The sequence below is a fragment of the Astyanax mexicanus genome, chromosome 13, assembly GCF_023375975.1.
Source record: "Astyanax mexicanus isolate ESR-SI-001 chromosome 13, AstMex3_surface, whole genome shotgun sequence".
NCBI classification, from domain to species: Eukaryota; Metazoa; Chordata; class Actinopteri; order Characiformes; family Acestrorhamphidae; genus Astyanax; species Astyanax mexicanus.
In genome coordinates this window covers 22865310-22891107 of record NC_064420.1, presented here as the reverse complement: position 1 = coordinate 22891107, position 25798 = coordinate 22865310, and the positions used below count along the sequence as shown (strand labels likewise).

The following is a 25798-nucleotide window of genomic DNA, read 5'->3' as shown; positions in this document are numbered from 1 at the left end:
AGCCGCTTGTCTGGGCCATAAATCACTTCTTCTTTTGTGTATATTCTTAGAATTCCAGTTTAAAGGGATGCACCAGTGTTTCAGTGGGGATTCTGTGCAATAGAAGTCGGTGTGCAGAGACGCTGAAACGTGCTCTCTGTTGGGTTTCTGTTATAAAGTGTGTAGAGTGAAGAGCTCCTCTGTTGTGTTGCTGGTAGAGGGACGTTAGTGTATGTGTTAATCAGCACTGTGGTGTAGATGCAGCAGATATAGGCTGGGTTGAAAACACTGGACTGCTCCCTGGTCGTAATTAAATTCAGTGTATAGAGTAAAAACATCACAATCACAGAATCAGCTGCAGCCGGCACTTCCTCAGCAGGACACTCTCGCTCTCTGTCCTCCTCTCTCTCTCTCTCCCTCTATCTCTCCCCCTCTTTCTGCTCCAGCTGCTGAGGCTTCTTGAGCTCTGGCTGAGGGTTGTTGTGTTAAACTGAACACCTGAGCTCCTCTTCCTCTTTTTTCTTAAATACATCATCCTCCTGTTTTCTTTCTTTTATCTCTGTTCTCTTCTCCACTCCACTAACGCACTACTTGCTATGGTTATTCAAGGCATAACTATAATTAAGTGCAGATTCATTTACATTTTAACTACAGTATATTTAATTCACTGGACTGTTTCATTGCAGTGATTCATGAGTAAACTATTCTCTATCTGTCTGTCTCTTGTGCTCTGTCTCTCTTTTACAGCCTGATCTGTTCTTCCAGGCTCCAGATCACCTGATCAATATATATCATGATAACGGGTGCTCGCTGGTGGATCGTGTGAATCCTGGTTGAGAATGTGAATACTTTGTTAAAAACAAATTAAAGATAAAAAACCTTTAATTTGCCGGCACTCAGATGGAGCAAAATTGGCCTTGTTAGAGCCGTTTCTTTGTTTTGGTTAAAGTTGTATTTTATAGATGTGGATTTAATACCTAGATAATATTTCATGTGAGTTTTTATTGATTTCATAATTTAATGTGATGCTGTAATCTGATTGGCTACTAACTTCACTATATTAGCGTAATGACACATAAAAGACTCCAGAAGCCTCGAGCCTGGAGCATCACAGTCTTTTGACCGTCATGCAACTGTAATAGGAATGTACAGTCATATGAAAAAGTTTGGGCACCCCTATTAATCTTAATCATTTTTAGTTCTAAATATTTGGGTGTTTGCAACAGCCATTTCAGTTTGATATATCTAATAACTGATGAACACAGTAATATTTCAGGATTGAAATGAGGTTTATTGTACTAACAGAAAATGTGCAATATGCATTAAACCAAAATTTTACTGACTTACTGAAGCACAAAATTGGTTTGGTAACCTCATTGAGCTTTGAACTTCATAGCCAGGTGTATCCAATCATGAGAAAAGGTATTTAAGGTGGCCAATTGCACGCTGTTCTCCTATTTGAATCTCCTCTGAAGAGTGGCATCATGGGCTCATCAAAACAACTTTCAAATGATCTAAAAACAAAGATTGTTCAACATAGTTGTTCAGGGGAAGGATACAAAAAGTTGTCTCAGAGATTTAACCTGTCAGTTTCCACTGTGAGGAACATAGTAAGGAAATGGAAGACCACAGGGACAGTTCTTGTTAAGCCCAGAAGTGGCAGGCCAAGAAAAATATCAGAAAGGCAGAGAAGAAGAATGGTGAGAACAGTCAAGGACAATCCACAGACCACCTCCAAAGAGCTGCAGCATCATCTTGCTGCAGATGGTGTCACTGTGCATCGGTCAACAATACAGCGCACTTTGCACAAGGACAAGCTGTATGGGAGAGTGATGCGAAAGAAACCATTTCTGCAAGCACGCCACAAACAGATGTTTTTTGCTTTTGCATACCTCAGGCGACTCTGTTTGTGGCATGCTTGCAGGAATTCATCTTTTGCGTTGTATTTAATAAGTTCATAGTAAAGATAAAGCAACCAAGAAAAGTTTTGGATTCAAGACCTTTTATTTTTGATACATGTCGTGTGTGAAAAAAAACGTCCAGGTTCAAGGCTAAGGAGAAGCACAATGCACTCACAGGCCTAGATGGAGCTCTCTCCACACATCACTAAAGGGTGATGTTGATCAGCACAAGGTGTCTGTGAGCTGATGTATCAGAACCAAGTCGCTGTGCTTTCCTCCGACTTTACATGAATCAGAGGCGTGTGCTAGTCTTTACCCTTCTGGTGTGTTGGGGCATTACTAGTGACAGGGAGTACTGATGAGTGGGTTGGGTAATTGGCTGAGGAAAATTGGAAAGAAAATGTCCAAGTCAATAGACTCCTCCTTGTCATCACGCAGAATGAGGTGGATTAGTTTCAGAGTATCTAATCATTTTCTCTTCATGATATAAATTTGGAGCATAATATTATTGGCTAATATTTACTTAGCCCTGCTCACTGATGTCACCAGACGTTTTACATGTAACATATATTATATAAAAGATGTAATATGATGTGAATAAAAAGTAGAGACACAAACTAACAGTGCAGATAAGCATGTCTTTAATATAACACTAAAATCTAATTTAAACATAAGCAGATACTGCTAACACTAAAGTTTGGCATTATTGCACCAATGATGTAACAGTGAATAAAGCAGGGAAACAGTAACTTTTTAAAGATGTTCGATACAGTACAATAAATAAATAAATATATAAATACACAGATAGCAACAGGTTAGAAAATACAAATGGAGAAATGGCCAGGAATGTTAGGTTGCTTTGCCACCACAGTCTACTTTTAATGAACGACATTTGTTTGGCAAAATGTTCATTGTGAATGAAACTACTACTACTAATAAAATAAATGATTCAGTGTACACTAGTGTGTTTATTGATACTGTGGATACTTAGTAGTACTTTTTTGTATCAGTGAAAGTGTGTATAGTTTTTATCACGTGACAACAAGTTTTAAAGGAATTGAAAGTGAATTTAAGTTGAGTCTGCATGGTGTGCAGACAGTTATAATTGTGAAGTGTTTTAATTTGGTATGCATCTGCAGTGGGTACAAAACAATACTAAATGTGTGATGCCTTTTAATCCAGGTTGAATCTGCAGTGTGTGTGTAGACAGTAATAATTGTGGAGTGATGATTATTTTAATTCAGTTTGAATATGCAGTGTGTAGACAGTAATAATTGTGGAGTGAGGATTATTTTAATTCAGTTTGAATCTGTAGTGTGTAGACAGTAATAATTGTGGAGTGATTATTATTTTAATTCAGTTTAAATCTGCAGTGTGTAGACAGTAATAATTGTGGAGTGAGGATTTTAATTCAGTTTAAATCTGCATGGTGTTTAGACAGTAATAATTGTGGAGTGATGATTATTTTAATTCAGTTTAAATCTGCAGTGTGTAGACAGTAATAATTGTGGAGTGAGGATTTTTATTCAGTTTAAATCTGCATGGTGTTTAGACAGTAATAATTGTGGAGTGAGGATTATTTTAATTCAGTTTGAATCTGTAGTGTGTAGACAGTAATAATTGTGGAGTGATTATTATTTTAATTCAGTTTAAATCTGCAGTGTGTAGACAGTAATAATTGTGGAGTGAGGATTTTTATTCAGTTTAAATCTGCATGGTGTTTAGACAGTAATAATTGTGGAGTGAGGATTATTTTAATTCAGTTTGAATCTGTAGTGTGTAGACAGTAATAATTGTGGAGTGATTATTATTTTAATTCAGTTTAAATCTGCAGTGTGTAGACAGTAATAATTGTGGAGTGAGGATTTTTATTCAGTTTAAATCTGCATGGTGTTTAGACAGTAATAACTGTGGAGTGATGATTATTTTAATTCAGTTTGAATCTGTAGTGTGTAGACAGTAATAATTGTGGAGTGATGATTATTTTAATTCAGTTTGAATCTGTAGTGTGTAGACAGTAATAATTTTGAAGTGATGATTTTAACACTGTATGAATCTACAGTGTGTTTAGACAGTAATACTGTGTGTGTAGACTATTTTCTCTGTGGTGAAAAACCCTGTTATTAGTAATTCAGCTTGATCAGGGCTAGTTGGGGTCAAACAGCAGGTCGTTGTTGTTGTTATTACAGGTGATAACTCCGGGGATGTTGGAGAAATGTTCTTTTTCTGTGAGGTCTGGTGCCGTCTCTGCTTTCTTCTCCTTACTGACCGGCACTGTCTGCCTCCCTTCCAACCAATACGTCACCATGTCCCCTTTACCCTGAGAGAGAGGGAGAGGCACTTTATTATTTAATAAATAAATGGAAAACATGCAAAAATCTTACAGTTATTTTTGTTATATCACTACAGATATTTGACCCATTTATGATTAACAAGAGTCACAAGAGTTTACGAACTATAAGGCGCATAATACATAAGGTGCACCGGATTATAAACCGCATTTTTGACAATAGTAAGGAACAACGATGTTTCCCTTCTAATTCAGCAGGTCTCGCCACTGGGGGCACCTAAGTAAACAACTGTAGTTCTTAAAAATAAAACAAAAAAACATTTATTTCCAAAGTCAAACGAGCGCTGGATGTTAATCTACACAGATTTGCATCATAACAACAATTTATTTAGGGATGTAAAGCGCTTCAGTTTATTTACAGTAAGCTAGCGGTTTATCCCACACAGCTTGTTTCAACATGGGAAACACATGCAGGCTACAGTCTGATATACTCACCTCTGAAGCTCGAAAGAGCTAGTGCTGTGGTTAGTGGCTAATGCTATTACTGCTCCAGCCTTGGTGCTGGAGAAACTTCACTTTATAATGCTGTACTTCGGCAGAGTAGCTTTACTGCTCCTTACAACCTAACTGGTAGAATTCATACATAAGGAACACCGGATGATAAGATTATAAGGCTCACTGCCTAATTTTTAATTATTCCTAATATATCCTATTTTATCTGCAATTGTTTATGTCATTCCCCAAACCTAAATTGAACTTAATCTTACAGTTAGTTTGAGTGAAAAGTCTCATAAAGCTCCAGCATGTTCATAATGTTGCTGGTATACCGTTTCAGGCCTTAATTTTTCTGTCTGAATGGATGTGCAAAGCAACATTTGCCTTTTATTCTTATTCTGGAGATACATTTTGATTTTCTAAATATGTTTGAATTATTATTTATTTTATTATTTTATGATATTTTACCACAACGCTTCAGTTCCTTAAAGATAAAACCGTATAAAGGTTGTGTTGTCAAAGGTTACTCTCTTAAAGGGGTGGTTGTGAGTGGACAGGAAATAATTGGACACATTTAAGTGACTTTTTTTTTTATTTATGTGTTATTTAACTACATTAAAGGAAAAGAAAACCCCCCACGTTGAAGAAAACTGTATGGTTATTATATTAAATGACAAAAAAAAATTATATTGATATTGACCTATATAAGAGCTTAATCAAATAATTAAACTGCTACAGCTATTATCATTTTTGCAAGACCTTCAGTTCTGCTACTGAAGGCCTATTCAGTAGAAAAATCTATATGTGTCACCTTGACTTGCAGGACCCCTCTGCAGGTGAGCGTGTAGCCCCCGATCTCCTCCAGAAGGTAAAAGGCGCTGGAGCTGCACTGGATCTTTAGTGCTGCATATTGAACACAGCAAAAAAAAAAAAAAAAACTATTAACATTAAATAATAATTTAACACTAAACACTTACTTTTTATTTGATATGTGAAATAGTTACTGAAGCTATGAGGCTATTAGATTCCCTATAAAATAGAAATGATTATGTATTTTATAAGTAATGTGTTGTACCTTCGCTGGTGGACTCCATACGGGAGGCAGTGTTCACAGTATCTCCAAACAGACAGTAACGCGGCATCTTAGTCCCCACAACTCCAGCCACAACAGGTCCTGAGAAACCACACTAAACATTACCCTCACACACTGAGATGAGCTACAGATCACTATTACCCTCACACACTGAAACGAGTTATTGTTTGTATGTGTGTGTGTGTGTGTGTGTGTGTTTGTCCTTGCCTGAGTGTATTCCTGCGCGGATCTGCAGCTGTGTTTGGGGTTTGTGGGGGATTCGGAAGGTTTTGCAGACTGACACCAGATCCAGTGCCATGTTGGAAATCTCAGCCGCATGTAAAATACCGTTCTCCCGTGGCACCCCTGACACCACCATATCTACACACACACGCACACACACACACACACACACACCACACCCATTCACACACAGATATTTTATTAAAAATAAATTCATGCTATTATTGAATTTTAAAATGTAATATATTATTTTCATGAACAAAGCTACAATAACCCTTATAGCCAAAATAAAATTTAGATATTATTAATACCCAGAACAAAAATTATATAGCATAAATATCCAGAATGAAGTTCTAATGTAATGAGGTTTAATATCCAAAATAAAGATCCATATTTTTTGCACTATAAAGTGCACTTAAACCTCTTTTATTTCTCGAAAAATCAGCAGTGCACCTTTTAATTCAGTGCATCTTATGTATGAAGTTTATCAGTAAGTTTGTAAGCAGTAGTAAAGACACTCCACTGAAGTACAGTGTTATACAGGAGTTTCAGTTTAGTTCTCCAGCACAGAGGCTGGAGTAGCATTAGCATTAGCCGCTAACTGCTATTTCCCCATTCAGAGGTGAGTATTATCGGCCTGTAGTCTGCTGCTAACCCCAGCTAGCACTGCTTGAGCAGCATTAGCATTAGCCACTAACCACACTAGATCTTTCGTCGTTCAGAGGGGGGTATTATCAGGCTGTAGCCTGTGCGTTTATCATGATAAAACAAGCTACATGGGACAAACCGCTAGCTAATATAAAAAAAAAGTTGATAAAACATTACAGGCATCTCCGATGGTCTCCACTTTGTACACATCGTGGTTGTCGATGATATCGTCAAAGGTTGTGTAGAGTTTGTTAAGGAAGTCCACCACCTGGTAAGGTGTGCTGGTGCTGGAGAGCTGAGTGAAGCCCACAATATCACTGAAAAAAAAAACAATATCCTCAATCTTCTGTACAGAGTGCAGGGGGATTATCTGTACATTGGTTTGTGTGGTTGTTTACCTGAAGAAGACAGTAGCACTGACATAGCTCTGAGCCTGAGAGGGCTTTCCTTGTCTGAGGTCATCAGCCACCTGCTTGGGCAGCATACCTGGGCGCACACACACACACACACACACACACACACACACACAGTCAGTGCACTGGTGCAAAACCATTTACACAACTAAACGCCAAGTCAAAAACCCATATTCCAGGATGTGTAAGGGTATGTAAGGTGGGTATTGGTGGAGAATGTGGGCTGTGTGCTTTTGAGTATTTACTGTAGAGCAGGCGGTCTGTTTTCTGTTTCTCGTGCATCAAGTCCTGCGTCCGCTCAGCCACCAGGACCTCCAGGTGCTTACTGTACTTCTCCATCTACACACACACATGCAGCATGATATGTATAAAAGCTGATTTTTGTAGTTTGTTGAATATTTGTTATTTATGTATTAAGCCCCATCTGGACGGGATTAATTTCTCAGGGGGACTCTCTGTGAAAAATATTTTACACTTCTACTCAGTGATAAAACTCATGCATCCGGACTACAACTGAAAAAACAGGAGGACCAGTGAGTTTTTTGGGCTTTCTCGGTCACGTGACATCATGTTCAGTAGCTCCTCCATGTCCACTCGCTGTTGTGTTTACATGGATCTCTTTGAAAATGCGTGTCCAAAGTGTAATTATGTTGCGTAGGATTGGACAAATAGCTGTTTTATTAAACCTGAGGTGCCGAAACTCACGGGACTGGACTGGATGTGACTAAAATTACTGGAGGACCACGAGTTTAGGAGGAGAAACAGTAGTAAATTCAGCCTGTAACTTTCTCAAAGAACATCTAAGAAAAACATATATATGGTCGTTACGGACATGAATAAAATCACTGAGGAATCCCCATAAAAGAAAAAAAAAGTATCCTGTCCAGATAGGTCTTTAGTCTCACTGTTTCAGTGTGTGTGTGTGTGTGTGTGTGTGTGTTCACAGCTCACCAGGTTCATCATCATGTCCACAGGACTGACTTTATGAGGGTTGATTCTATGAACAAATTTTCTGATTTGCTCAAAGGTGGGCCGGTGGGTGGGGTTATGAGAACGGCATCTTCGAATCAGCTGAGAGATAATCAAACACAGGAACATGAATAAGCTTCACACCTCAGAGCCCTTTTATCTTTCCTTTGATGAAACTCATCAGTAATATCCATTTCCAAAGCAGTGAGAATCGCATTCGAAATGTGAGACAGAATATATTGCAATACATCCAACAATAAAGGCAGCAGAATGTCCAAATATACTTTTTCTTTTTCAAGTATTTTGCATCCTTTATACAAAAATTGCTCACTCAGCAATAATTCTTCTGTATTACTAGGCCCACAATAGGACCCCACTGACCAAGGAAAACCCATGTTAAAAGCATTAATGTATACACCAACCAAGCTTATCAGTATGGCCACCTCCATTTTTCAAACCCCATTATTAATTTTTCCAATTCCAATGATCATATAAGACATTTTGCAGTTTTGTAATTACAGACTGTAGTTCTTTAGTTTCTGTGAATACTTTATTATTCTGTTTGAGTAAATCTGACAAAGCAGTGATGCTGGAGTTTTATTGTTATTCCCTTTTTTTTATTTAAGGCCAGTAGGAGACCCAATCACTAGTAATGCCCCAACATCAGGAGGGCCACTTCTGATACATGTGAAGTCAGCTACCACTTCTTCTCAAACTGCTGCTGACGTAGCATTGCCGAGCAGCATCTCAGTGCACTCAGAGGAAAGTGCAGCGACTCGGTTCTGATACATCAGCTCACAGACGCCTTGTGCTGAGCGACATCACCCTTCGGAGGGATGTGGGAAGAGAACGCCATCTGCCCACCCAGAGAGAGCAGGGCCAATTGTACTCTCTCAGGCAACCAGCAGTTGAAGGCAAGCTACATGAACGGGATTCGAACCAGGAATCTCCCAGTTGCTGGAGTTTTTAAACATTATGCCAGAATTCCTCCGCAGAGATGTGAAAAACTCATTGTCCGTTATTGCAAACGCTTGATTGTAGTTATAGTTGTTATAACAGTGGCACAGCCAAGTTATTAGGTTTTGTGTGTGTGTGTGTGTGTGTGTGTGTGTACCTCTGCATATTCTACAGGGCAGGGACAGGTGTTGTCTGCTTTCCCAGAAATCAACTCAGGAAGAGGAGGACACCATGCGCACTCTACTGAAGTATCCTCCACCTAATAGCAGATAGACAGACGAAGAGGATGCGGATCATTCTGAGAGCCATTCATTTAGTTTAATTGTTGATATGAATAGTTTTAAATAACACACTTACTGGAACTGGGTCATTCCTTGTGGCGATCTCTAGCAGAATGATGGAGTAACTGTACAGGAGATAGTGAGCTCATCCTCATTATTGTCAGGTATTTATAAAGGCAGCGTTTTTACACTGCCTGGCCATAACAAAAAAAAAAGTCGCCACCTGGATTTAACTAAGTAGATGATGTGGGGATGCTGCAGTTGGTCTGCAGGTCTAGGTTCAGCAACAGTATGTGCTGAAAGAATGAGGTCAGCTGACTACCTGAATATACTGAATATAGACCAGGTTATTCCATCAATGGATTTTTTTCTTCCCTGATGGAAGAAACGCATATTCCAAGATGAACAATATCAGGATTCATGGGGCTGGAATTGTGAAAGAGTGATTCAGAGAATATGAGATCATCATTTTCACTCATAGATAGTTAACCTCATTGAGAATCTTTGGGATGTGCTGGATGGAGAAGTGCTGCTTTGTGCAGCGATCAGACTCTACCATCATCAATGCTGCAAGATCTTGATAAAAAATAATGCAACACTGATTGAAATAAATCTTGTGACATTGCAGAAGCTTATCAAAAGAATGCCAAAGTGAATGTGTGCTGCAATCAAAGCTAAAGGCGGTCCAACCAAATATTAGAGTGGGTGACCTTTTTATTGGTGGCGACTAATTTTTTTTTCAGCCAGGCAGTGTATGTAGACATTGAAAAAATACTAAAATTACACAACTGTTGCTGTGTTTTTAGCATTTAAAAGTTTTTTTTTTTGTAATTTTGTAATATTTCAAATATATATATTATTTTATTTAAGATCATGTTGGAATAAACCCTGTAATATTGCTGATATGCTGAACATCAACTGTGGATTTTTAAACACTTTTTACCCAGTGACTTGGTTTTATCTGAATATCACTAACAATCTGGCAACCCTGATGGCTCGCTGTCCGCTACGTTTGTTCGGCTGTCTGTTGCTTAGTAGCGACACTCATTATGCATTTTGGGACACATTAAGCTTTTGTAGTAAACAGCAATGGGAGTTTATAGTGCCCTCAAAATCAGGTTCGGATTTCACCTTACGATTCAGACACTCAAAGAAAAATGGCCGACATTCTCAATAGTGCCCGAACTAGTAAATAAAGCGCCATTTCTGTCACAGCCTGTGTTTTTTTTGTTCAAGATAAATGGTTACTTTAGTAATATGCATCTAGGAATATTTAATGTCTGCGGTCATTTTTGTTGTGCTAACATAGGCAGCAGACTGAAGGAAGTCTGATGTGATTTTGAGGCTCAAAATAGAGTGTCATCCCATCATACACTTAACGACATTCACTCTGACTGTCATCTGTGACTGTACCAGAGTTTGCAGACTAGAGACAAGTAGCACAGACTCACCACAAGTGGAAAACTGTGTTAAACTTGGGCTAAAATTTGTGTGGTGTACTCCAGCTATAGGCGTTAAAACTACAGTAATTATTGCACATTTCTACCCAAATTATATTCACACTTGTATTAATTTGACTGTGTTTTTGTGTACCTGAAGACATCCCCTGCTAGAGTGGGCTCTGTATTCCCGTTCTGGGCCTCAGGTGGAGTGTAAACCTCGTTCAGTCTGAGTTGATATGTAGTGAGGGGTTCAGCACAGTCCTCTCTTCGATACACCCTAAGACAAAAATCTGAAACACACACACATACACACTTAAACCACAGCAAAACTGAGAAGATAATTGTTGTTTATTACTTTCATTTACTTATATAATTTATTAGTGCCTGTTAAATATCTAATTTTGCTAAAACAAGCTGACATTTAAGGCAAGGTAATGGATTATACACCCAAAATCTGTTTGCGTTCATTGAATGTTTACATATTAGCATTATGTGAGAATTGGTATCTTTGCTCCTGGGGAACAGTTTGTGTAATTCAGTTGGGAAACAGTTGGGAGGTGTAATTCACTTTCAGTCCACTGCTGTAAATACATATCATGTTTTGTAATCCCGGCCCATTTTGGACAGTTCTACATTGACATTGATCGACAAGCTGGGAGATACAGAGGCAGCATCTAAAGTGAGAGATGCATGTGGACAGAAGCAGTAGGGTACCATATTTTTTGGACTATAAGGCGCGCCAAATTATGAGGCACACTATCAATAAACGTCTATTTTCTGGTCTAATGTCATACACCAGATTGTAAGGGGCATGAATCAGCACTAGTAAGGATGCCTTAATTGAAGTGAACAATGGAGTCACTATATTTCCCTTCTAATGGGGAAGCTGGGGGGGGGGGTGTCTAAGCAAACGAAATCTGTTAGTCATGCAGTAACAGTGTTACACTGAATTAAACTGTACCTGTGATTTTGCAAACCCAGCGGTCATCGATGACACAGTTGGTTGATTTGAGGCGTCCGTGGCAGATTTTGTACTGGTGAAGGTAGGACATTCCTCGAGCTATATCTGTAGCAAATGAAAACCTACCAACAACAAACACCAACACACAGCTTTTATAATCTGATTTTGAGAGCAACACATTGATGCCATGTATTTTAGTACTCTGTTGTCACTTAGGAACACTATAACCTTAATTAAAAAAACTCGTAGGGACTACTGCTTTATTGTCATGTCCACTGTAAATGATTATATTTAGAAACGAACTGGTGAGCATGATTCTATAAGTTCATTTGGCTCTCTGGATTCTAGTAGACATGATAACATAAACAAAGCACTGGTGATTATACTATACTGTGTATATATGCTTATTTTATATGTATTTGTTTATTGTACATTTATTATTTTTTTGTTACACTCTTAGATATATCTTTACATCTTTACAGTGTGTGTGAGAGATTTTCATATTACAAAAATATACTGATACTAGTTTGGAACTGTGATGGTTATGTATGAATACCTGAAGCCCCAGTTCAGTGGGATTTCATCATTCAGTAGCACATCGTTCAGGCTGCCTTTAGGACAGTATTCAGTCACAATGGCAACGTTGGGGATCTCCACACAGCCGCCAAAGAACTTACACAGGTTTGGATGGTCCAGCTCTCTGTAAAAATGACCACCACAATGACCATGAATCTGTCAGAACAATCTGAGTACAAGCTATTTAGACCAAAGTGTGAGATCTGATTCCATACCGGACTTGTTTTACTTCTTGACGGATGGTTTTGGAGAGAGAGAAGGACTTTGTCTTGATCTTCTTGATGGCAACAGTTCGTCCGTCACTGAAAAGGTGAGAAACAAGAGGGTTTAAATCTCTCTCTTCAGTGTTTTGTTAAGGTCAAGTGGGCTGCAGGCACTGAAGGATGTTGTTTATAATTGTATTTCTAATTTTTCCCATTTTCACCTCAATTTAGCAAAGTCAATTACCCAACCCACTCATTAGGACTCGGTTCCGATACATCAGCTCACAGATGCCCTATGCTCACAGAGAGTGCCATCTACCCACCCGGAGGGAGCAAGGCCAATTGTGCAGACATCCCAATTTGCAAAATTTTTTTCAGGGAGAAATTAAAGTCAGAACTTAGCTCAACATGCCTTTTGCAATCATTTAGTTCCCGTATGGCAATGCCAAAATCACTATTACAATCTGTACAGCGGGCAAGACTTTCATTGTTTTTTACTTTTATCAGACATGGATATACTTTAGAGTAGTCAGAAGGGAAATTAGTTTTCGTGGGAGCCATGATGCTCCTGAACGCATCCCATCCAGGAGGAGGAAAAAAAAATACTGCCCGCCCACATAAAAACTGATTGGTTGACTCCCAGACTCTTTGTAGAGAACAGGCCAATAAGAACCCTCTCTGTTTTGAATGTGCTTCATGAATATGCACACGAGAGGAGCGCCTTTCTCTACCTCTACTTCTCTTTCACACATGCGATTGGGAAAAATGTGTCACCTGCTTGCACGTGTTCACTTTTTAACCACTCGTTCTAGATTCCAGGTGAGTTTTTCTGAATTACAGGCATCAGGGAGCCGTTATTGATATGCGCTAGACTTCCGCAACTTCTAGGAGACTTGGGACATCTGTGTGTTTGTGTGTGTTTGTGCTCACTAGATGCCGGTGTGTGTGTAGAGCTGTTTGCGGGAGGTGGGCATGCCGGTGCAGGAGCTGAGGGCCGTCACACAGCTGGCGTTGGAGTCACTGTTGGCTGCTGGAACACTGATTATACTGCCCATAGCTGCCCTTGCAATGTAATCTGTAGAAATAGATAGACAGTGTATGCTGTACACTGTATTATATTAACAGCATGTGACTTTAAAGGGTACATATTAAATATCATTTTTAAACAAGTTATAATACACCAATAGGCTATTCTGCCCAAAACAGGTTCATCAAGTTTTTTGCACAAAATCATTCTTACATAAGGAGATTTCACCAGTTCTATTCTTGCCAGTTTTTGTCAATTAAAAAAAAAGCCATTTAAGCTTGTGTTAAATATATTTCTATAGAAGCACAAAACTTTGTAATTCACATAAAACGGATAGATGTTTTTTTTTTCATGCAGAGAGTGCTTATAATGGCAGTTGAGTTTTGCATCATTTGTCACCTTTAATGCCATGTTTTTATGTTTTTACAGCAACCTAATGACATTTTAGCCTTAAAAAATGTATAAAAACACACGAAAATACAAACGCTTACCTTGTTTGATCTGGCTGACGTCTATAATCCAGCTCTCATCCCACAGCAGCTTCTGTTTCTGATACCTGAACCACTACAGAGTGAGGAGCATCAGCAGACACATCATTCTGATTACCATTAGTTTACATTTAGTCTTGTGCATAAGTGAGTTCAAATGATATATAATAAATTTGCCAGCGTTAAATCAAAACTGGTATTATTAAATGAACACAGTGAGTGTTACATTTTGACACACAATTTGTTAATTTAACACTAACACTATTTTCTGTGTACATTTTGTAAATATCTGACATTTGTCTTCGCATTTTAATCATTAAATATAACAGATTGAAAACATATTCCATACATATGCCACCTTTAAAGTTTTCTTTTTACAACATGGTTAATTCAGCCAATAAACAGTAAGTTTGCATTAGAATGTGCAGAATATGCATCTGTGACTTATTTACATCTTTTGAGCATTTAATTAAACAGTGATAAAATCAACTCTACTCACCACACTAAATAATAAATATACTGTATTTTTATACACTGTGCTTGTCATTATATTTTACTCACCATAGCAGTGACGAAGAAGCTGATGATGATGGTGGTCACGGTGAGGCCGATGGCGGCGCGGACTGAAGGACTGAGAGGACAGTCACCGCAGTCCGCCGGACACTTAAAACAATTCTCCTCTGCCTCACACACGCCGTCCCCACACACTATAAACACAAAACACCGCTTTTTATTAGTATTTACATGCTTCACATTGTTTAAATGTAAGATTCTCTTGCTTTTTGTAGTGATAAAAATAAGGTATTACATTACATTCTCCTGCCACAAGTGGGCATAAGAGTGCTTCCCACACCCCATAATATGCTTTATTCACCTACGTCACCAAGGGTTCCTCTGGTCCTTAAAAAGTCTTAAAATGTCTTCATCTGGGAGAAAACTAAGGGCAGCTGAGAGCTAGTTAACATTATCGAGGATAGAACTGAGGTAAGCGACGAGCAAGCTAACGTTATTAGGGAGAGAAGTGAGGTTAGCGACGAGCCGGCTAACGTTTGCAGCAAGCTAGATTACTGGAAGTATGTCTTAACTAAAACTATAATGAATAACAAATAATTTTAGGTTGCATTTTACAACTGTGGTTCTGGAACGGTTCAGTTAGAGACCCCCTTTGTGCATGATAAATACCACTGGGGTCTTTCACCCTACCCGGGGTACAAACCAAAATCTGCACACTTTATTAGTTTGTTTTTGTGCGTTTTTATGTAATCAGTTAATAATAAATGGACAGTGATAATTATTATAGTGAAGATACTTTAATGGTTTTCAGTATTAGTTTTATAAACATCATCACAACAATTTAATTTATCATTTTCTCTTAAAAAAAAAAAAAACTATTGACCTCTGGTTATTGGTTTCTCTTGTTAGGAGTTTTGTTGTTTTGCAGTTACGTACATAATTTTCTAATTATTGGCTTAGGACAGGCTTTTTATTTTGAGTTTATTGATAATTTATAATGGAGACTGCTTTAAGTGTTCTTTATTCTTTGTTGCTTCCTACGTGCAATTCAGTGTGTTGTTTAACGTAATGCAACTTACATATGCTATGTTGGCTCTGATCTGCATCACAAGAGAACAACATTTAAAGGAAAAAAGATAACAAATGGGAAACATTGAGTTTTGATTTCTGAAACTATGAAATTAAGAAATAATTATTAAGAAATGATGACTACATTTTTGGGTCTTAAAAGTTCTTAAAAAGCATTAAATTTGACTTTTAAAATGGAGTAAGAGTCTTTGGACCATTTTATCCGCTACAACTGAGCACTCTTGCCGCTTTTAGACTCTTTGGACCATTTTATCCGCTACACCTGAGCACTCTCACTGCTTTTAGACGCTTTGGACCATTTTATCAGCTACATCTGAGCACTCTCGCCGCTTTTAGATGCTTTGGACCATTTTATCCGCTACAACTGCGCACTCTTGACGCGTTTAGACTCTTTGGACCATTTTATCCGCTACAACTGAGCACTCTCGCCGCTTTTAGACTCTTTGGACCATTTTATCCACTACAACTGCGCACTCTCGCCACTTTTAGACTCTTTGGACCATTTTATCCGCTACAACTGCGCACTCTTGACGCTTTTAGACTCTTTGGACCATTTTATCCGCTACAACTGAGCACTCTCGCCGCTTTTAGACTCTTTGGACCATTTTATCCACTACAACTGCGCACTCTCGCCACTTTTAGACTCTTTGGACCATTTTATCCGCTACAACTGCGCACTCTTGACGCTTTTAGACTCTTTGGACCATTTTATCCGCTACAACTGAGCACTCTCGCCGCTTTTAGACTCTTTGGAATATTTTATCCGCTACAACTGAGCACTCTCGCCGCTTTTAGACTCTTTGGACCATTTTATCCGCTACAACTGCGCACTCTCGCCACTTTTAGACTCTTTGGACCATTTTATCCGCTACAACTGAGCACTCTCGCCGCTTTTAGACTCTTTGGACCATTTTATCCGCTACACCTGAGCACTCTCACCGCTTTTAGACGCTTTGGACCATTTTATCAGCTACATCTGAGCACTCTCGCCGCTTTTAGACGCTTTGGACCATTTTATCAGCTACATCTGAGCACTCTCGCCGCTTTTAGATGCTTTGGACCATTTTATCAGCTACATCTGAGCACTCTTGACGCATTTAGACTCTTTGGACCATTTTATCCGCTACAACTGCGCACTCTTGCCGCTTTTAGACTCTGTGGACCATTTTATCCGCTACACCTGAGCACTCTCACCGCTTTTAGACGCTTTGGACCATTTTATCAGCTACATCTGAGCACTCTCGCCGCTTTTAGACGCTTTGGACCATTTTATCAGCTACATCTGAGCACTCTTGACGCGTTTAGACTCTTTGGACCATTTTATCCGCTACAACTGCGCACTCTTGACGCGTTTAGACTCTTTGGACCAATTTATCCGCTACATCTGAGCACTCTCGCCGCTTTTAGACTCTTTGGACCATTTTATCAGCTACATCTGAGCACTCTTGACGCTTTTAGACTCTTTGGACCAATTTATCCGCTACAACTGCGCACTCTTGACGTGTTTAGACTCTTTGGACCATTTTATCCGCTACAACTGAGCACTCTCGCCGCTTTTAGACTCTTTGGACCATTTTATCCGCTACATCTGAGCACTCTCGCCACTTTTAGACTCTTTGGACCATTTTATCCGCTACAACTGAGCACTCTCGCCACTTTTAGACTCTTTGGACCATTTTATCCGCTACATCTGAGCACTCTCGCCGCTTTTAGACTCTTTGGACCATTTTATCCGCTACAACTGAGCACTCTCGCCACTTTTAGACGCTTTGGACCATTTTATCCGCTACAACTGAGCACTCTCGCCGCTTTTAGACTCTTTGGACCATTTTATCCGCTACAACTGAGCACTCTCGCCACTTTTAGACTCTTTGGACCATTTTATCCGCTACAACTGAGCACTCTCGCCGCTTTTAGACTCTTTGGACCATTTTATCCGCTACACCTGAGCACTCTCACCGCTTTTAGACGCTTTGGACCATTTTATCAGCTACATCTGAGCACTCTCGCCGCTTTTAGACGCTTTGGACCATTTTATCAGCTACATCTGAGCACTCTCGCCGCTTTTAGACTCTTTGGACCATTTTATCCGCTACAACTGAGCACTCTTGCCGCTTTTAGACTCTTTGGCCCGTTTTATCCGCTACAACTGCGCACTCTTGCCGCTTTTAGACTCTTTGGACCATTTTATCCGCTACACCTGAGCACTCTCACCGCTTTTAGACGCTTTGGACCATTTTATCAGCTACATCTGAGCACTCTCGCCGCTTTTAGACGCTTTGGACCATTTTATCAGCTACATCTGAGCACTCTTGACGCGTTTAGACTCTTTGGACCATTTTATCCGCTACAACTGCGCACTCTTGACGCGTTTAGACTCTTTGGACCAATTTATCCGCTACATCTGAGCACTCTCGCCGCTTTTAGACTCTTTGGACCATTTTATCAGCTACATCTGAGCACTCTTGACGCTTTTAGACTCTTTGGACCAATTTATCCGCTACAACTGCGCACTCTTGGCGTGTTTAGACTCTTTGGACCATTTTATCCGCTACAACTGAGCACTCTCGCCGCTTTTAGACTCTTTGGACCATTTTATCCGCTACATCTGAGCACTCTCACTGCTTTTAGACTCTTTGGACCATTTTATCCGCTACAACTGAGCACTCTCGCCGCTTTTAGACTCTTTGGACCATTTTATCTGCTACAACTGAGCACTCTCGCCACTTTTAGACGCCTTGGACCATTTTATCCGCTACAACTGCGCACTCTTGACGCTTTTAGACTCTTTGGACCAATTTATCCGCTACAACTGAGCACTCTCGCCGCTTTTAGACTCTTTGGACCATTTTATCCGCTACATCTGAGCACTCTCGCCGCTTTTAGACTCTTTGGACCATTTTATCCGCTACAACTGAGCACTCTCGCCACTTTTAGACTCTTTGGACCATTTTATCCGCTACAACTGAGCACTCTTGCCGCTTTTAGACTCTTTGGCCCGTTTTATGCGCTACAACCAGTGAAGGGAATAACGGCATTACTAACGGCGAGTATGGGAGCGAGTAACACAAAAGTAACACAATAGTTACTTTTACTGGTAACTAGTTACCTTTATAGTGGAGTAACTCAGTTACTAACTCAGTTACTTTTTTGGAGAAGTAACTAGTAACTATAACTAATTACTTTTTCAAAGTAATGTGCCCAACACTGGCTACAACTGCGCACTCTCGCCGCGCTTAGACTCTTTGGCTTGTTTTCTGCACTACAACTGAGCACTCTCGACGATTTTAGACTCTTTGGCTTGTTTTCTGCACTACAACTGAGCACTCTCGTTGCGTTTAGACTCTTTGGCCAGCTTTCATTTTATTTCTAAATATACCTCGCGGGCCATTCCAAAAAAGGAAACTACACGGGCCGTAGTTTGGACACCCCTGACCTAGGGAGTCATCGCATATTACAGGCATATTACTTCCTTGGCTTGGACATTCACCGGATTTATAGCCAAATTAGCATACTGGAGACTATTTTAATTGCACAGTTTCCCCAATAAAAAATAGTTTTGCGCAAAAATAATTAAATTACTTACATATATCATCATTACATTACATTATAAGTTTTAATAAACTCCTTTCTGGTGAGATATTTTAATGACAGTACTTAATGAAGCTGAAAGATGTTTTACTCTTTAACCCACCTAATAATACCGTAATTAATATCGTAAATGAAGGGTTTTGCAGATAAATGTTTGGGTGTTTGAGTGTTTTAGTGTTTGGGAAAGTACTTATAGCAGGCAGGACGGTGCTTTTAGCCTCCAGAGCCACCTGCATGTTCCCCACCCGGATGTGTGCGATTAGAGATGTCAAACCCTCATGGAACAGGACCACCTACACACACACACACACACACACACAGGAATTAATTAGTAAGGATTGATTTGATAAACAGCCATTTAGGAAGGGTAAATGTATTCTTCTGTTATGTTATTTTGTGTGTGTGTGTGTGTGTGTGCGTGTGTGTGCTGGGCACCTTGGCAGTCCAGTTGGTTTGTGTCATTTTGCCAGATGTAGAGATGGTGTGTGTGAAAATTCGACCGTCGTCTGGAATCCAGGGTCCACAAATTCTCTCCTCTGCAGCTTTCTACACACAAAGACACACACACACAGAGAGAGAGAGAGAGAGAGAGAGAGAGAGAGAGAGAGAAAGAGAGAGAGAGTCGGTGGAAGTAGTGGAATTACTTCAGTAGTATTACTTTAGTAGTATTATTAGTAATATTAGCATATATAAATAAAAAAATCTCCTCCTGGATCTGTTGAGAAATTCCTCTTCATTTTAGGTGTTTCTGGTTAATCGGGTGTTCAGTGTAATACACTATCTTTTTCTATCTGGATTTAGGGCATGTCTGTGTGTCTTTGCTATCGTAACGACAGGAAGAGTATGCCTTGCACAGCTTTAATGGCGCAGCTCTTCTGTGTTTCTCAGCAGAGGAAACTGACCTCCTCGTTCATGTTGTGAAGGTGCGTGAGCAGATTATTTATGATAATATATGATAATGTTAATTTATTGTGTATTCTGTTTATTGTTGATGTAAATGTTGAGTATGCAGCACATCCTTGTGTGTGTAACGAGCGGGGATACACGGCAAAATAGCAATACACCAGAAATTATCCTAAACACACCTCATTTTCAGACTGCCATGCCCATTGGGGTAGATATATATTTGTAAGCTCCATTGCTATTTTTACAGTGCACAGGCATACAAATAGACTTTTGGCATTACAGCATGCCCTGTGCAGGGTGTAGATATGGCCCTATGTGTCTAAGTGTGTATGTTACCATATAGCCCATAGGGCAGGAGTGTATGTTAGCGTGGTGAATGCAGCAGTTTTCTCCATTCGCATCTTTCCAGTTATTCGGACACTCGTGTTCCTCGCAGAATCTTCGAGCCTCTGCCGGGTCTGTAATGGCTCTGTAGGACAAACAAACAACCAATCAAAACAGAGCAGTCAAAAGAGAGAGAGACCGAGAGTGTGTGAAAAAGAGAGAGAGATAGAGAGAGAGAGAGTGTGAGAGAGTAACCTGTGTATAAAGATGTTTTTGTCTATGGCCCACTGATAGAACTCATCTCTGACTGTAACGGAATAAATCACGTTAAAATCCTCTCCACTCAGAACCTTCTCTGGAGGACGCAAAACCCAGGCCATCTCCAAACCTGCACACACACACACACACACACGCACAGATTTTGTGTTAGACAAAGAGAAATATAAACATAAAACACATTGTTTTTGTAATTATTTCATTAATTTAATTTAAAGAGAAAATGTATCCTACATGAATCCTCCTTATGTAAATTTAAGTGCCACTTTAGCTACCCCTGAGTTCCCGCTAAGCAACAAATGACTCAATAATCAATAAGCAATAATCAGTTCATTGAACACATCCAGGTTCATACTGAACTTTATCACTTCATCACACTTATGGGGTCACCACAGTGTAGAGAGTGATAGTTAAAACCAGATCTAGAGATCTATCAAAGAGCTAAGAAACACAAATAAATGGAGAAAACAAAATACAAAATACAATAATCCAAAACAAATAGCAGAAAGTTTAAATAACGCTCAGTATGCAACAGACGTAGTTGGCAATACTTTGCAAAGGCTTAAACAAACAGGACACATGAGCAGCTGCATTCTGGGAATTGTAGTAGGATTTTACAAAGACATAAGTAGAATAAAGAAGCATGACAAATGAACAAACTTCTAAAGTCCATTTTGCATTCACATTCACATGTAGCTCTCCCCATTCACACTAAAGTTATAAAAAGTGTTTCAATCTGAACTGCTTTTTAACGAGGCATAACACAAGAAAGCTTGTAAAAAAATAATAACCTTTCTCCCCTATCACTGGTGATGCCCCAACACCAGGAGGGTGAAAACTAGCACATGCCTCCTCCGATACATGTGAAGTCAACCACCGCCTCTTTTCGTACTGCTGCTGGTGTAGCTTTGCCAAGTAGCATCGCAGCGCAGAGGAAAGAGCCATCTACCCACCCAGAGAGAGCATGGCCAAGTCTGCTTTCTCAGAGTCCGGCTGCTGAGGCAAAAAGCATGGCCGAGATTCAAATCTAACTAATGTATATTCCTTCTACTTAGAAAAATAAATGTCTGTTACAAAGTAATTGACTGTCAGTGTAAACATGCAGTACTTCAATGTGTTCTTTTTAAATTGCCTTGGCTGTTAAGCAGTACGTCCACTAGAGGGCAGATCAGGCTTCAGCCTCGAAAGCTTCAAAAGCCTCTGACCGCAACAAACATGGCAACAATGAAGGAGGTGAAAAAAGGGGAAAAAGATGTAGCAATGAAAATGATTGTAAATGGAATAAAAATGAGTTAAAACTACATTTTCTGCCAGGGTTCTTTGAATTGTTCATTGAGCTACACTGCCCCCTTGATTTCAAGTGGTATTGCTACATGTCATATGTATCTTTAAGTTTTCAGAGTATGAGCACAAAAACTAACAAAATGAACAAAGTAGTAGCGACATATTCATTTTTATGAATTGCACATAAACAAGCCTTTAAAGGCACAGCATCATAAACTCTGGAGTGTAGAAAATGATTTGTAGAAAATAATCATTACACGCAAAACCCCCCCAAAAAAAACAGATGTGATAAGCAGACCGCAAGGAAAAATAATTAAACCTTTTTTAATATTCGCCCTTTAACCCTCCTATTATACTCAAATTTAATAAAACCCTTTATTCTTTGGATCAATATGATCCCAGCTATTTAAACCTATAATGATTATTATATTATTAGAATTACATTTTTATTCAAATTAAACATGTTTAATTACAACAGTTCTGGCATTATTATAATGTTATATTAGTATTTTTTTAAGTATTATTAGTATTGTGTTGTGAAGATAGAGCCTAAAGTGAAGGAACATTTACAGAATGATTATACAAGTGAATGTCGTATTGACCTTACGTAATGACATTAACAAAGTAACTGCTGCTTATTTAATGTGATTTAGAACACTTTTTTAAACATGTTTTTTTTCCCCGTTTAGATAGGTTTTAATAGAAAAAAATGTCAATATGAAATATCAAATATTACACACAGGCTTCCAGTGCAATGGAAAATCTATTAAATTTATTAAAGCTATGAAATATATCAATTAATTTGATTTATGTGCATTTATTGTAGATTTTTACAGACATAAAAATGCATTCTTACATTTTTTTTTGTCCTATTAGTTGAGATAATTTAGGTCTGAAAGTGTTAACTAATAATACTAAAAATAATCTTTTTACTACCACACAAATGTGTGTACAGACATTGAAATTGAAACATTTAAAACATTTTATTTTGACATATTGTCATCCCCACATTAAGAAAAGACAATAAATAAAAATCACAACACTAATGTCAAACAATTTTTTAGAGACTTTAAACATTGAATTGAGGTCAAATTGACCCCAAAGACAAAAGGAGGGTTAATGATGATCCTGCATGAGTTTAAATGTAAAGGAATAAACTGCACCTCCACAGTCGATCATATTCAGCTCGTCTGGCTTCTCCAGGGGCCAGCAGTCGTACTCGCTGTTGTCCAGGTCGTGCCATCCAACCACCCCTCCAATTAACAGCAGCTGAGGGAAGTGGGTGAGAAAGAAATAAATACATAAAGAAAAAATAAATCTGTCTACTTTATCCAGTCTTGTTTTTCATCTCTGCAGACTGAAGCTTATCCTGGGTCTCTAAACTCACTTTTTAAAACATAAAAAAAAATAAAAAAAATAAAATTGCATAAACAATAATCCTTATCACAAGAGATACAAAAAGAAAAATCAAATCTTATTCCTACCAGGTAAGCATGTCCATAGTGTACAGAAGAGGTCATATTTGGTGCAGGTTAGGGATGAGGGTTAGAGCTGTCTGTTAATCTGATGAACAGGGGATCAAAAAAAGGTCCAATGCTGACAAAGAGGAGAGGATATGAGCCTGTACTCCTCTCCCTGCACTGTGATTGGACAGTATGGGTAAAGTGCCTGTGAATATAAACTACTGACCAATCTCAGAGCATATGGACCTGTCTGAATACAGATGGGGGAAAGAATTATGCCTATATTGTAATAAACAGATCATTAAGATGGGAATAAGATGGGAATTATAATTATGTTTTTTTAATCAATAAAAGTGGCATTATTATTATTATTATTATTATTATTATTATTATTATTATTATTATTATTATTAGTCACCTTGGGTTTTGCAATTGTGAAACGATATGATGTCGCCATCTAGCGGTAATAATATTAATTACATTTTAAACGCAGCTGTGCGTTTTGTTGCACGACGCTGTTCAAGAGCTGTTGTCCATCAGAATATACAGTGAACCAACCAATGAACAAGTTTATAACATTACAGTACTCACCACTGTATGATTGAGTTTGTTGGTCTTCACTAGCTGCAAGAAGAGAATTTCATTGGCTATTTTTTATTCATAAATCACTTTCTGGCGATTTGCATCTTATATCTCTTCTCTGATACCAGCACCAGCATCGTTTTATTTTTATTTATTTATTTATCTAATTCGTTTTCCATTATGTTTTTTCCCTCTGTTCTTAGTTAGTTTCTCATTTCATTATTTCTTATCATTCTTATCATTTTACTTTACTTTAACTATTATTATCTTTTTCTTCATTTTATATTTTATAATTTTTTTATTTTTTATGTGTTCATTTTTTTTATTAATTTTCTATTTTTTTCTTTTTACGAATATATTTTATTCATCTATATTAAATATCTGTTTATTTTTATTTCTACGTTCTTATTTAATATGTTTAATCCATTTCAAACTGTAAATGCTCAGCGACTTATAAATGAGGTACACCCCCCAATGTATTTCTGAGAGAAAATAAAGATAAATTGATTGGATAATTGATTATAAACCAATTTAACAGTAACTTAGCCCCGCTCTCTGAACTGGAGAAACAGTAGTACCAGAGCCATTAAGGCAAAGTAATAGCTAATGTTTACAAATTTAATGTAATTTGGAACACTTTGTAATCATGTTTTTTTTTTATGTTTTTCATGTTTAGGTCAATATGAAATCTAAAATATTACACACGTTTCCAATGCAATGGAAATAAAAGAAGCTTTTACATATTTTAATTGTAATTATGTTTTTTACCAATAAAAGTGGCATCATTATTATAATAATAATAATAATAATAATAATAATAATAATTATTATTATTATTATTATTATTATTATTATTATTATTATTATTATTATTATTATTATTATTATTATTAGTCACCTTGGGTTTTGCCATTGTGAAACGATATAACGATATGATGTCGCCATCTAGCGGTAATAAGATTAATTACGTTTTAAACGCAGCTGTGCGTTTTGTTGCACGACACTGTTTAAGAGCTGTTGTCCATCAGAATATACAGTGAACCAGCCAATGAACAAGTGTATAACATTACAGTACTCACCACTGTATGACTGAGTTGGTTGGTCTTCACTAGCTGCAAGAATCTCATTGGCTATTTTTTATTTATAAATCACTTTCTGGCAATTTGCATCTTATATCTCTTCTCTGACGTTTTATTTTTATTTATTTATTTATCTAATTCGTTTTCCATTATGTTTTCTCCTTCTGTTTTTAGTTAGTTTCTAATCTAATCTAATCTAATCTAATCTAATCTAATCTAATCATGATTTTTTTTTATTTTTTCATGTTTAGGTCAATATGAAATCTAAAATATTACACACGTTTCCAATGCAATGGAAATAAAAGAAGCTATTAAATATTTTAGCTAATTGGAATTATGTTTATTTATTGTAGATGTTATAGTAGAATAATAGAGTCTGCTTTTCTGAGCATTACAGACAAAAAAACAACATTCTTACATGTTTCCATCACTTGAGATAATTCAGATCTAAAAGGGTTAACTAATAATTTCCTCTCTGTTAATAATGCCTGATGTACATTTTAGGCACGATTCATACACGCAATATTAACTAAACTAATAATATGACAATTTTTACTTATATTAATAAATACTGCGTGTTTAACCCACAGTTCTAAAATTAATGTTATATGTGTAATTACGTTTTAAACTAAACTCAAAAAAACATATTAAAGGCAAATATGTTTAAATTAGATATTTATTTATATATAACAAAACCAACAAACGTTCTATTGTGACAGATTAGATAAACCAGCATGAACCAGCAG

General features: G+C 37.9%; 1 protein-coding gene across 1 annotated transcript; it reads right to left on the bottom strand.

Moving 5' to 3' along the window:
* Positions 1–3349: 3349 nt before the first annotated feature.
* On the bottom strand, positions 3350–23502 carry LOC103046823 (atrial natriuretic peptide receptor 2). Its single transcript, XM_022662156.2, has 23 exons — positions 23413–23502; positions 23092–23197; positions 20624–20756; positions 20381–20513; positions 19574–19684; positions 19329–19431; positions 14507–14652; positions 13949–14021; positions 13361–13505; positions 12443–12529; positions 12208–12351; positions 11652–11773; positions 10842–10980; positions 9325–9373; positions 9125–9226; positions 7993–8112; positions 7287–7380; positions 7027–7114; positions 6806–6945; positions 5966–6118; positions 5741–5839; positions 5477–5568; positions 3350–4200 (listed from the first exon to the last, which is right to left on the bottom strand). Exons 1-23 carry the CDS (start codon positions 23446–23448, stop codon positions 4027–4029), a joined length of 2589 nt encoding a protein of 862 aa, XP_022517877.2. The 5' UTR covers positions 23449–23502; the 3' UTR covers positions 3350–4026.
* Positions 23503–25798: the final 2296 nt, after the last annotated feature.

Bases quoted from the DNA above. Each gene is read 5' to 3' on its own strand.
- LOC103046823 (XM_022662156.2), bottom strand. From the start codon at position 23,448: ATGACCTCTTCTGTACACTATGGACATGCTTACCTG. The intron at 23,198-23,412 runs GTAGGAATAAGA...CACTTCCCTCAG, and splicing joins ACTATGGACATGCTTACCTG to CTGCTGTTAATTGGAGGGGT. The intron at 20,757-23,091 runs GTGCAGTTTATT...GTGTGTGTGCAG, and splicing joins GAATATGATCGACTGTGGAG to GTTTGGAGATGGCCTGGGTT.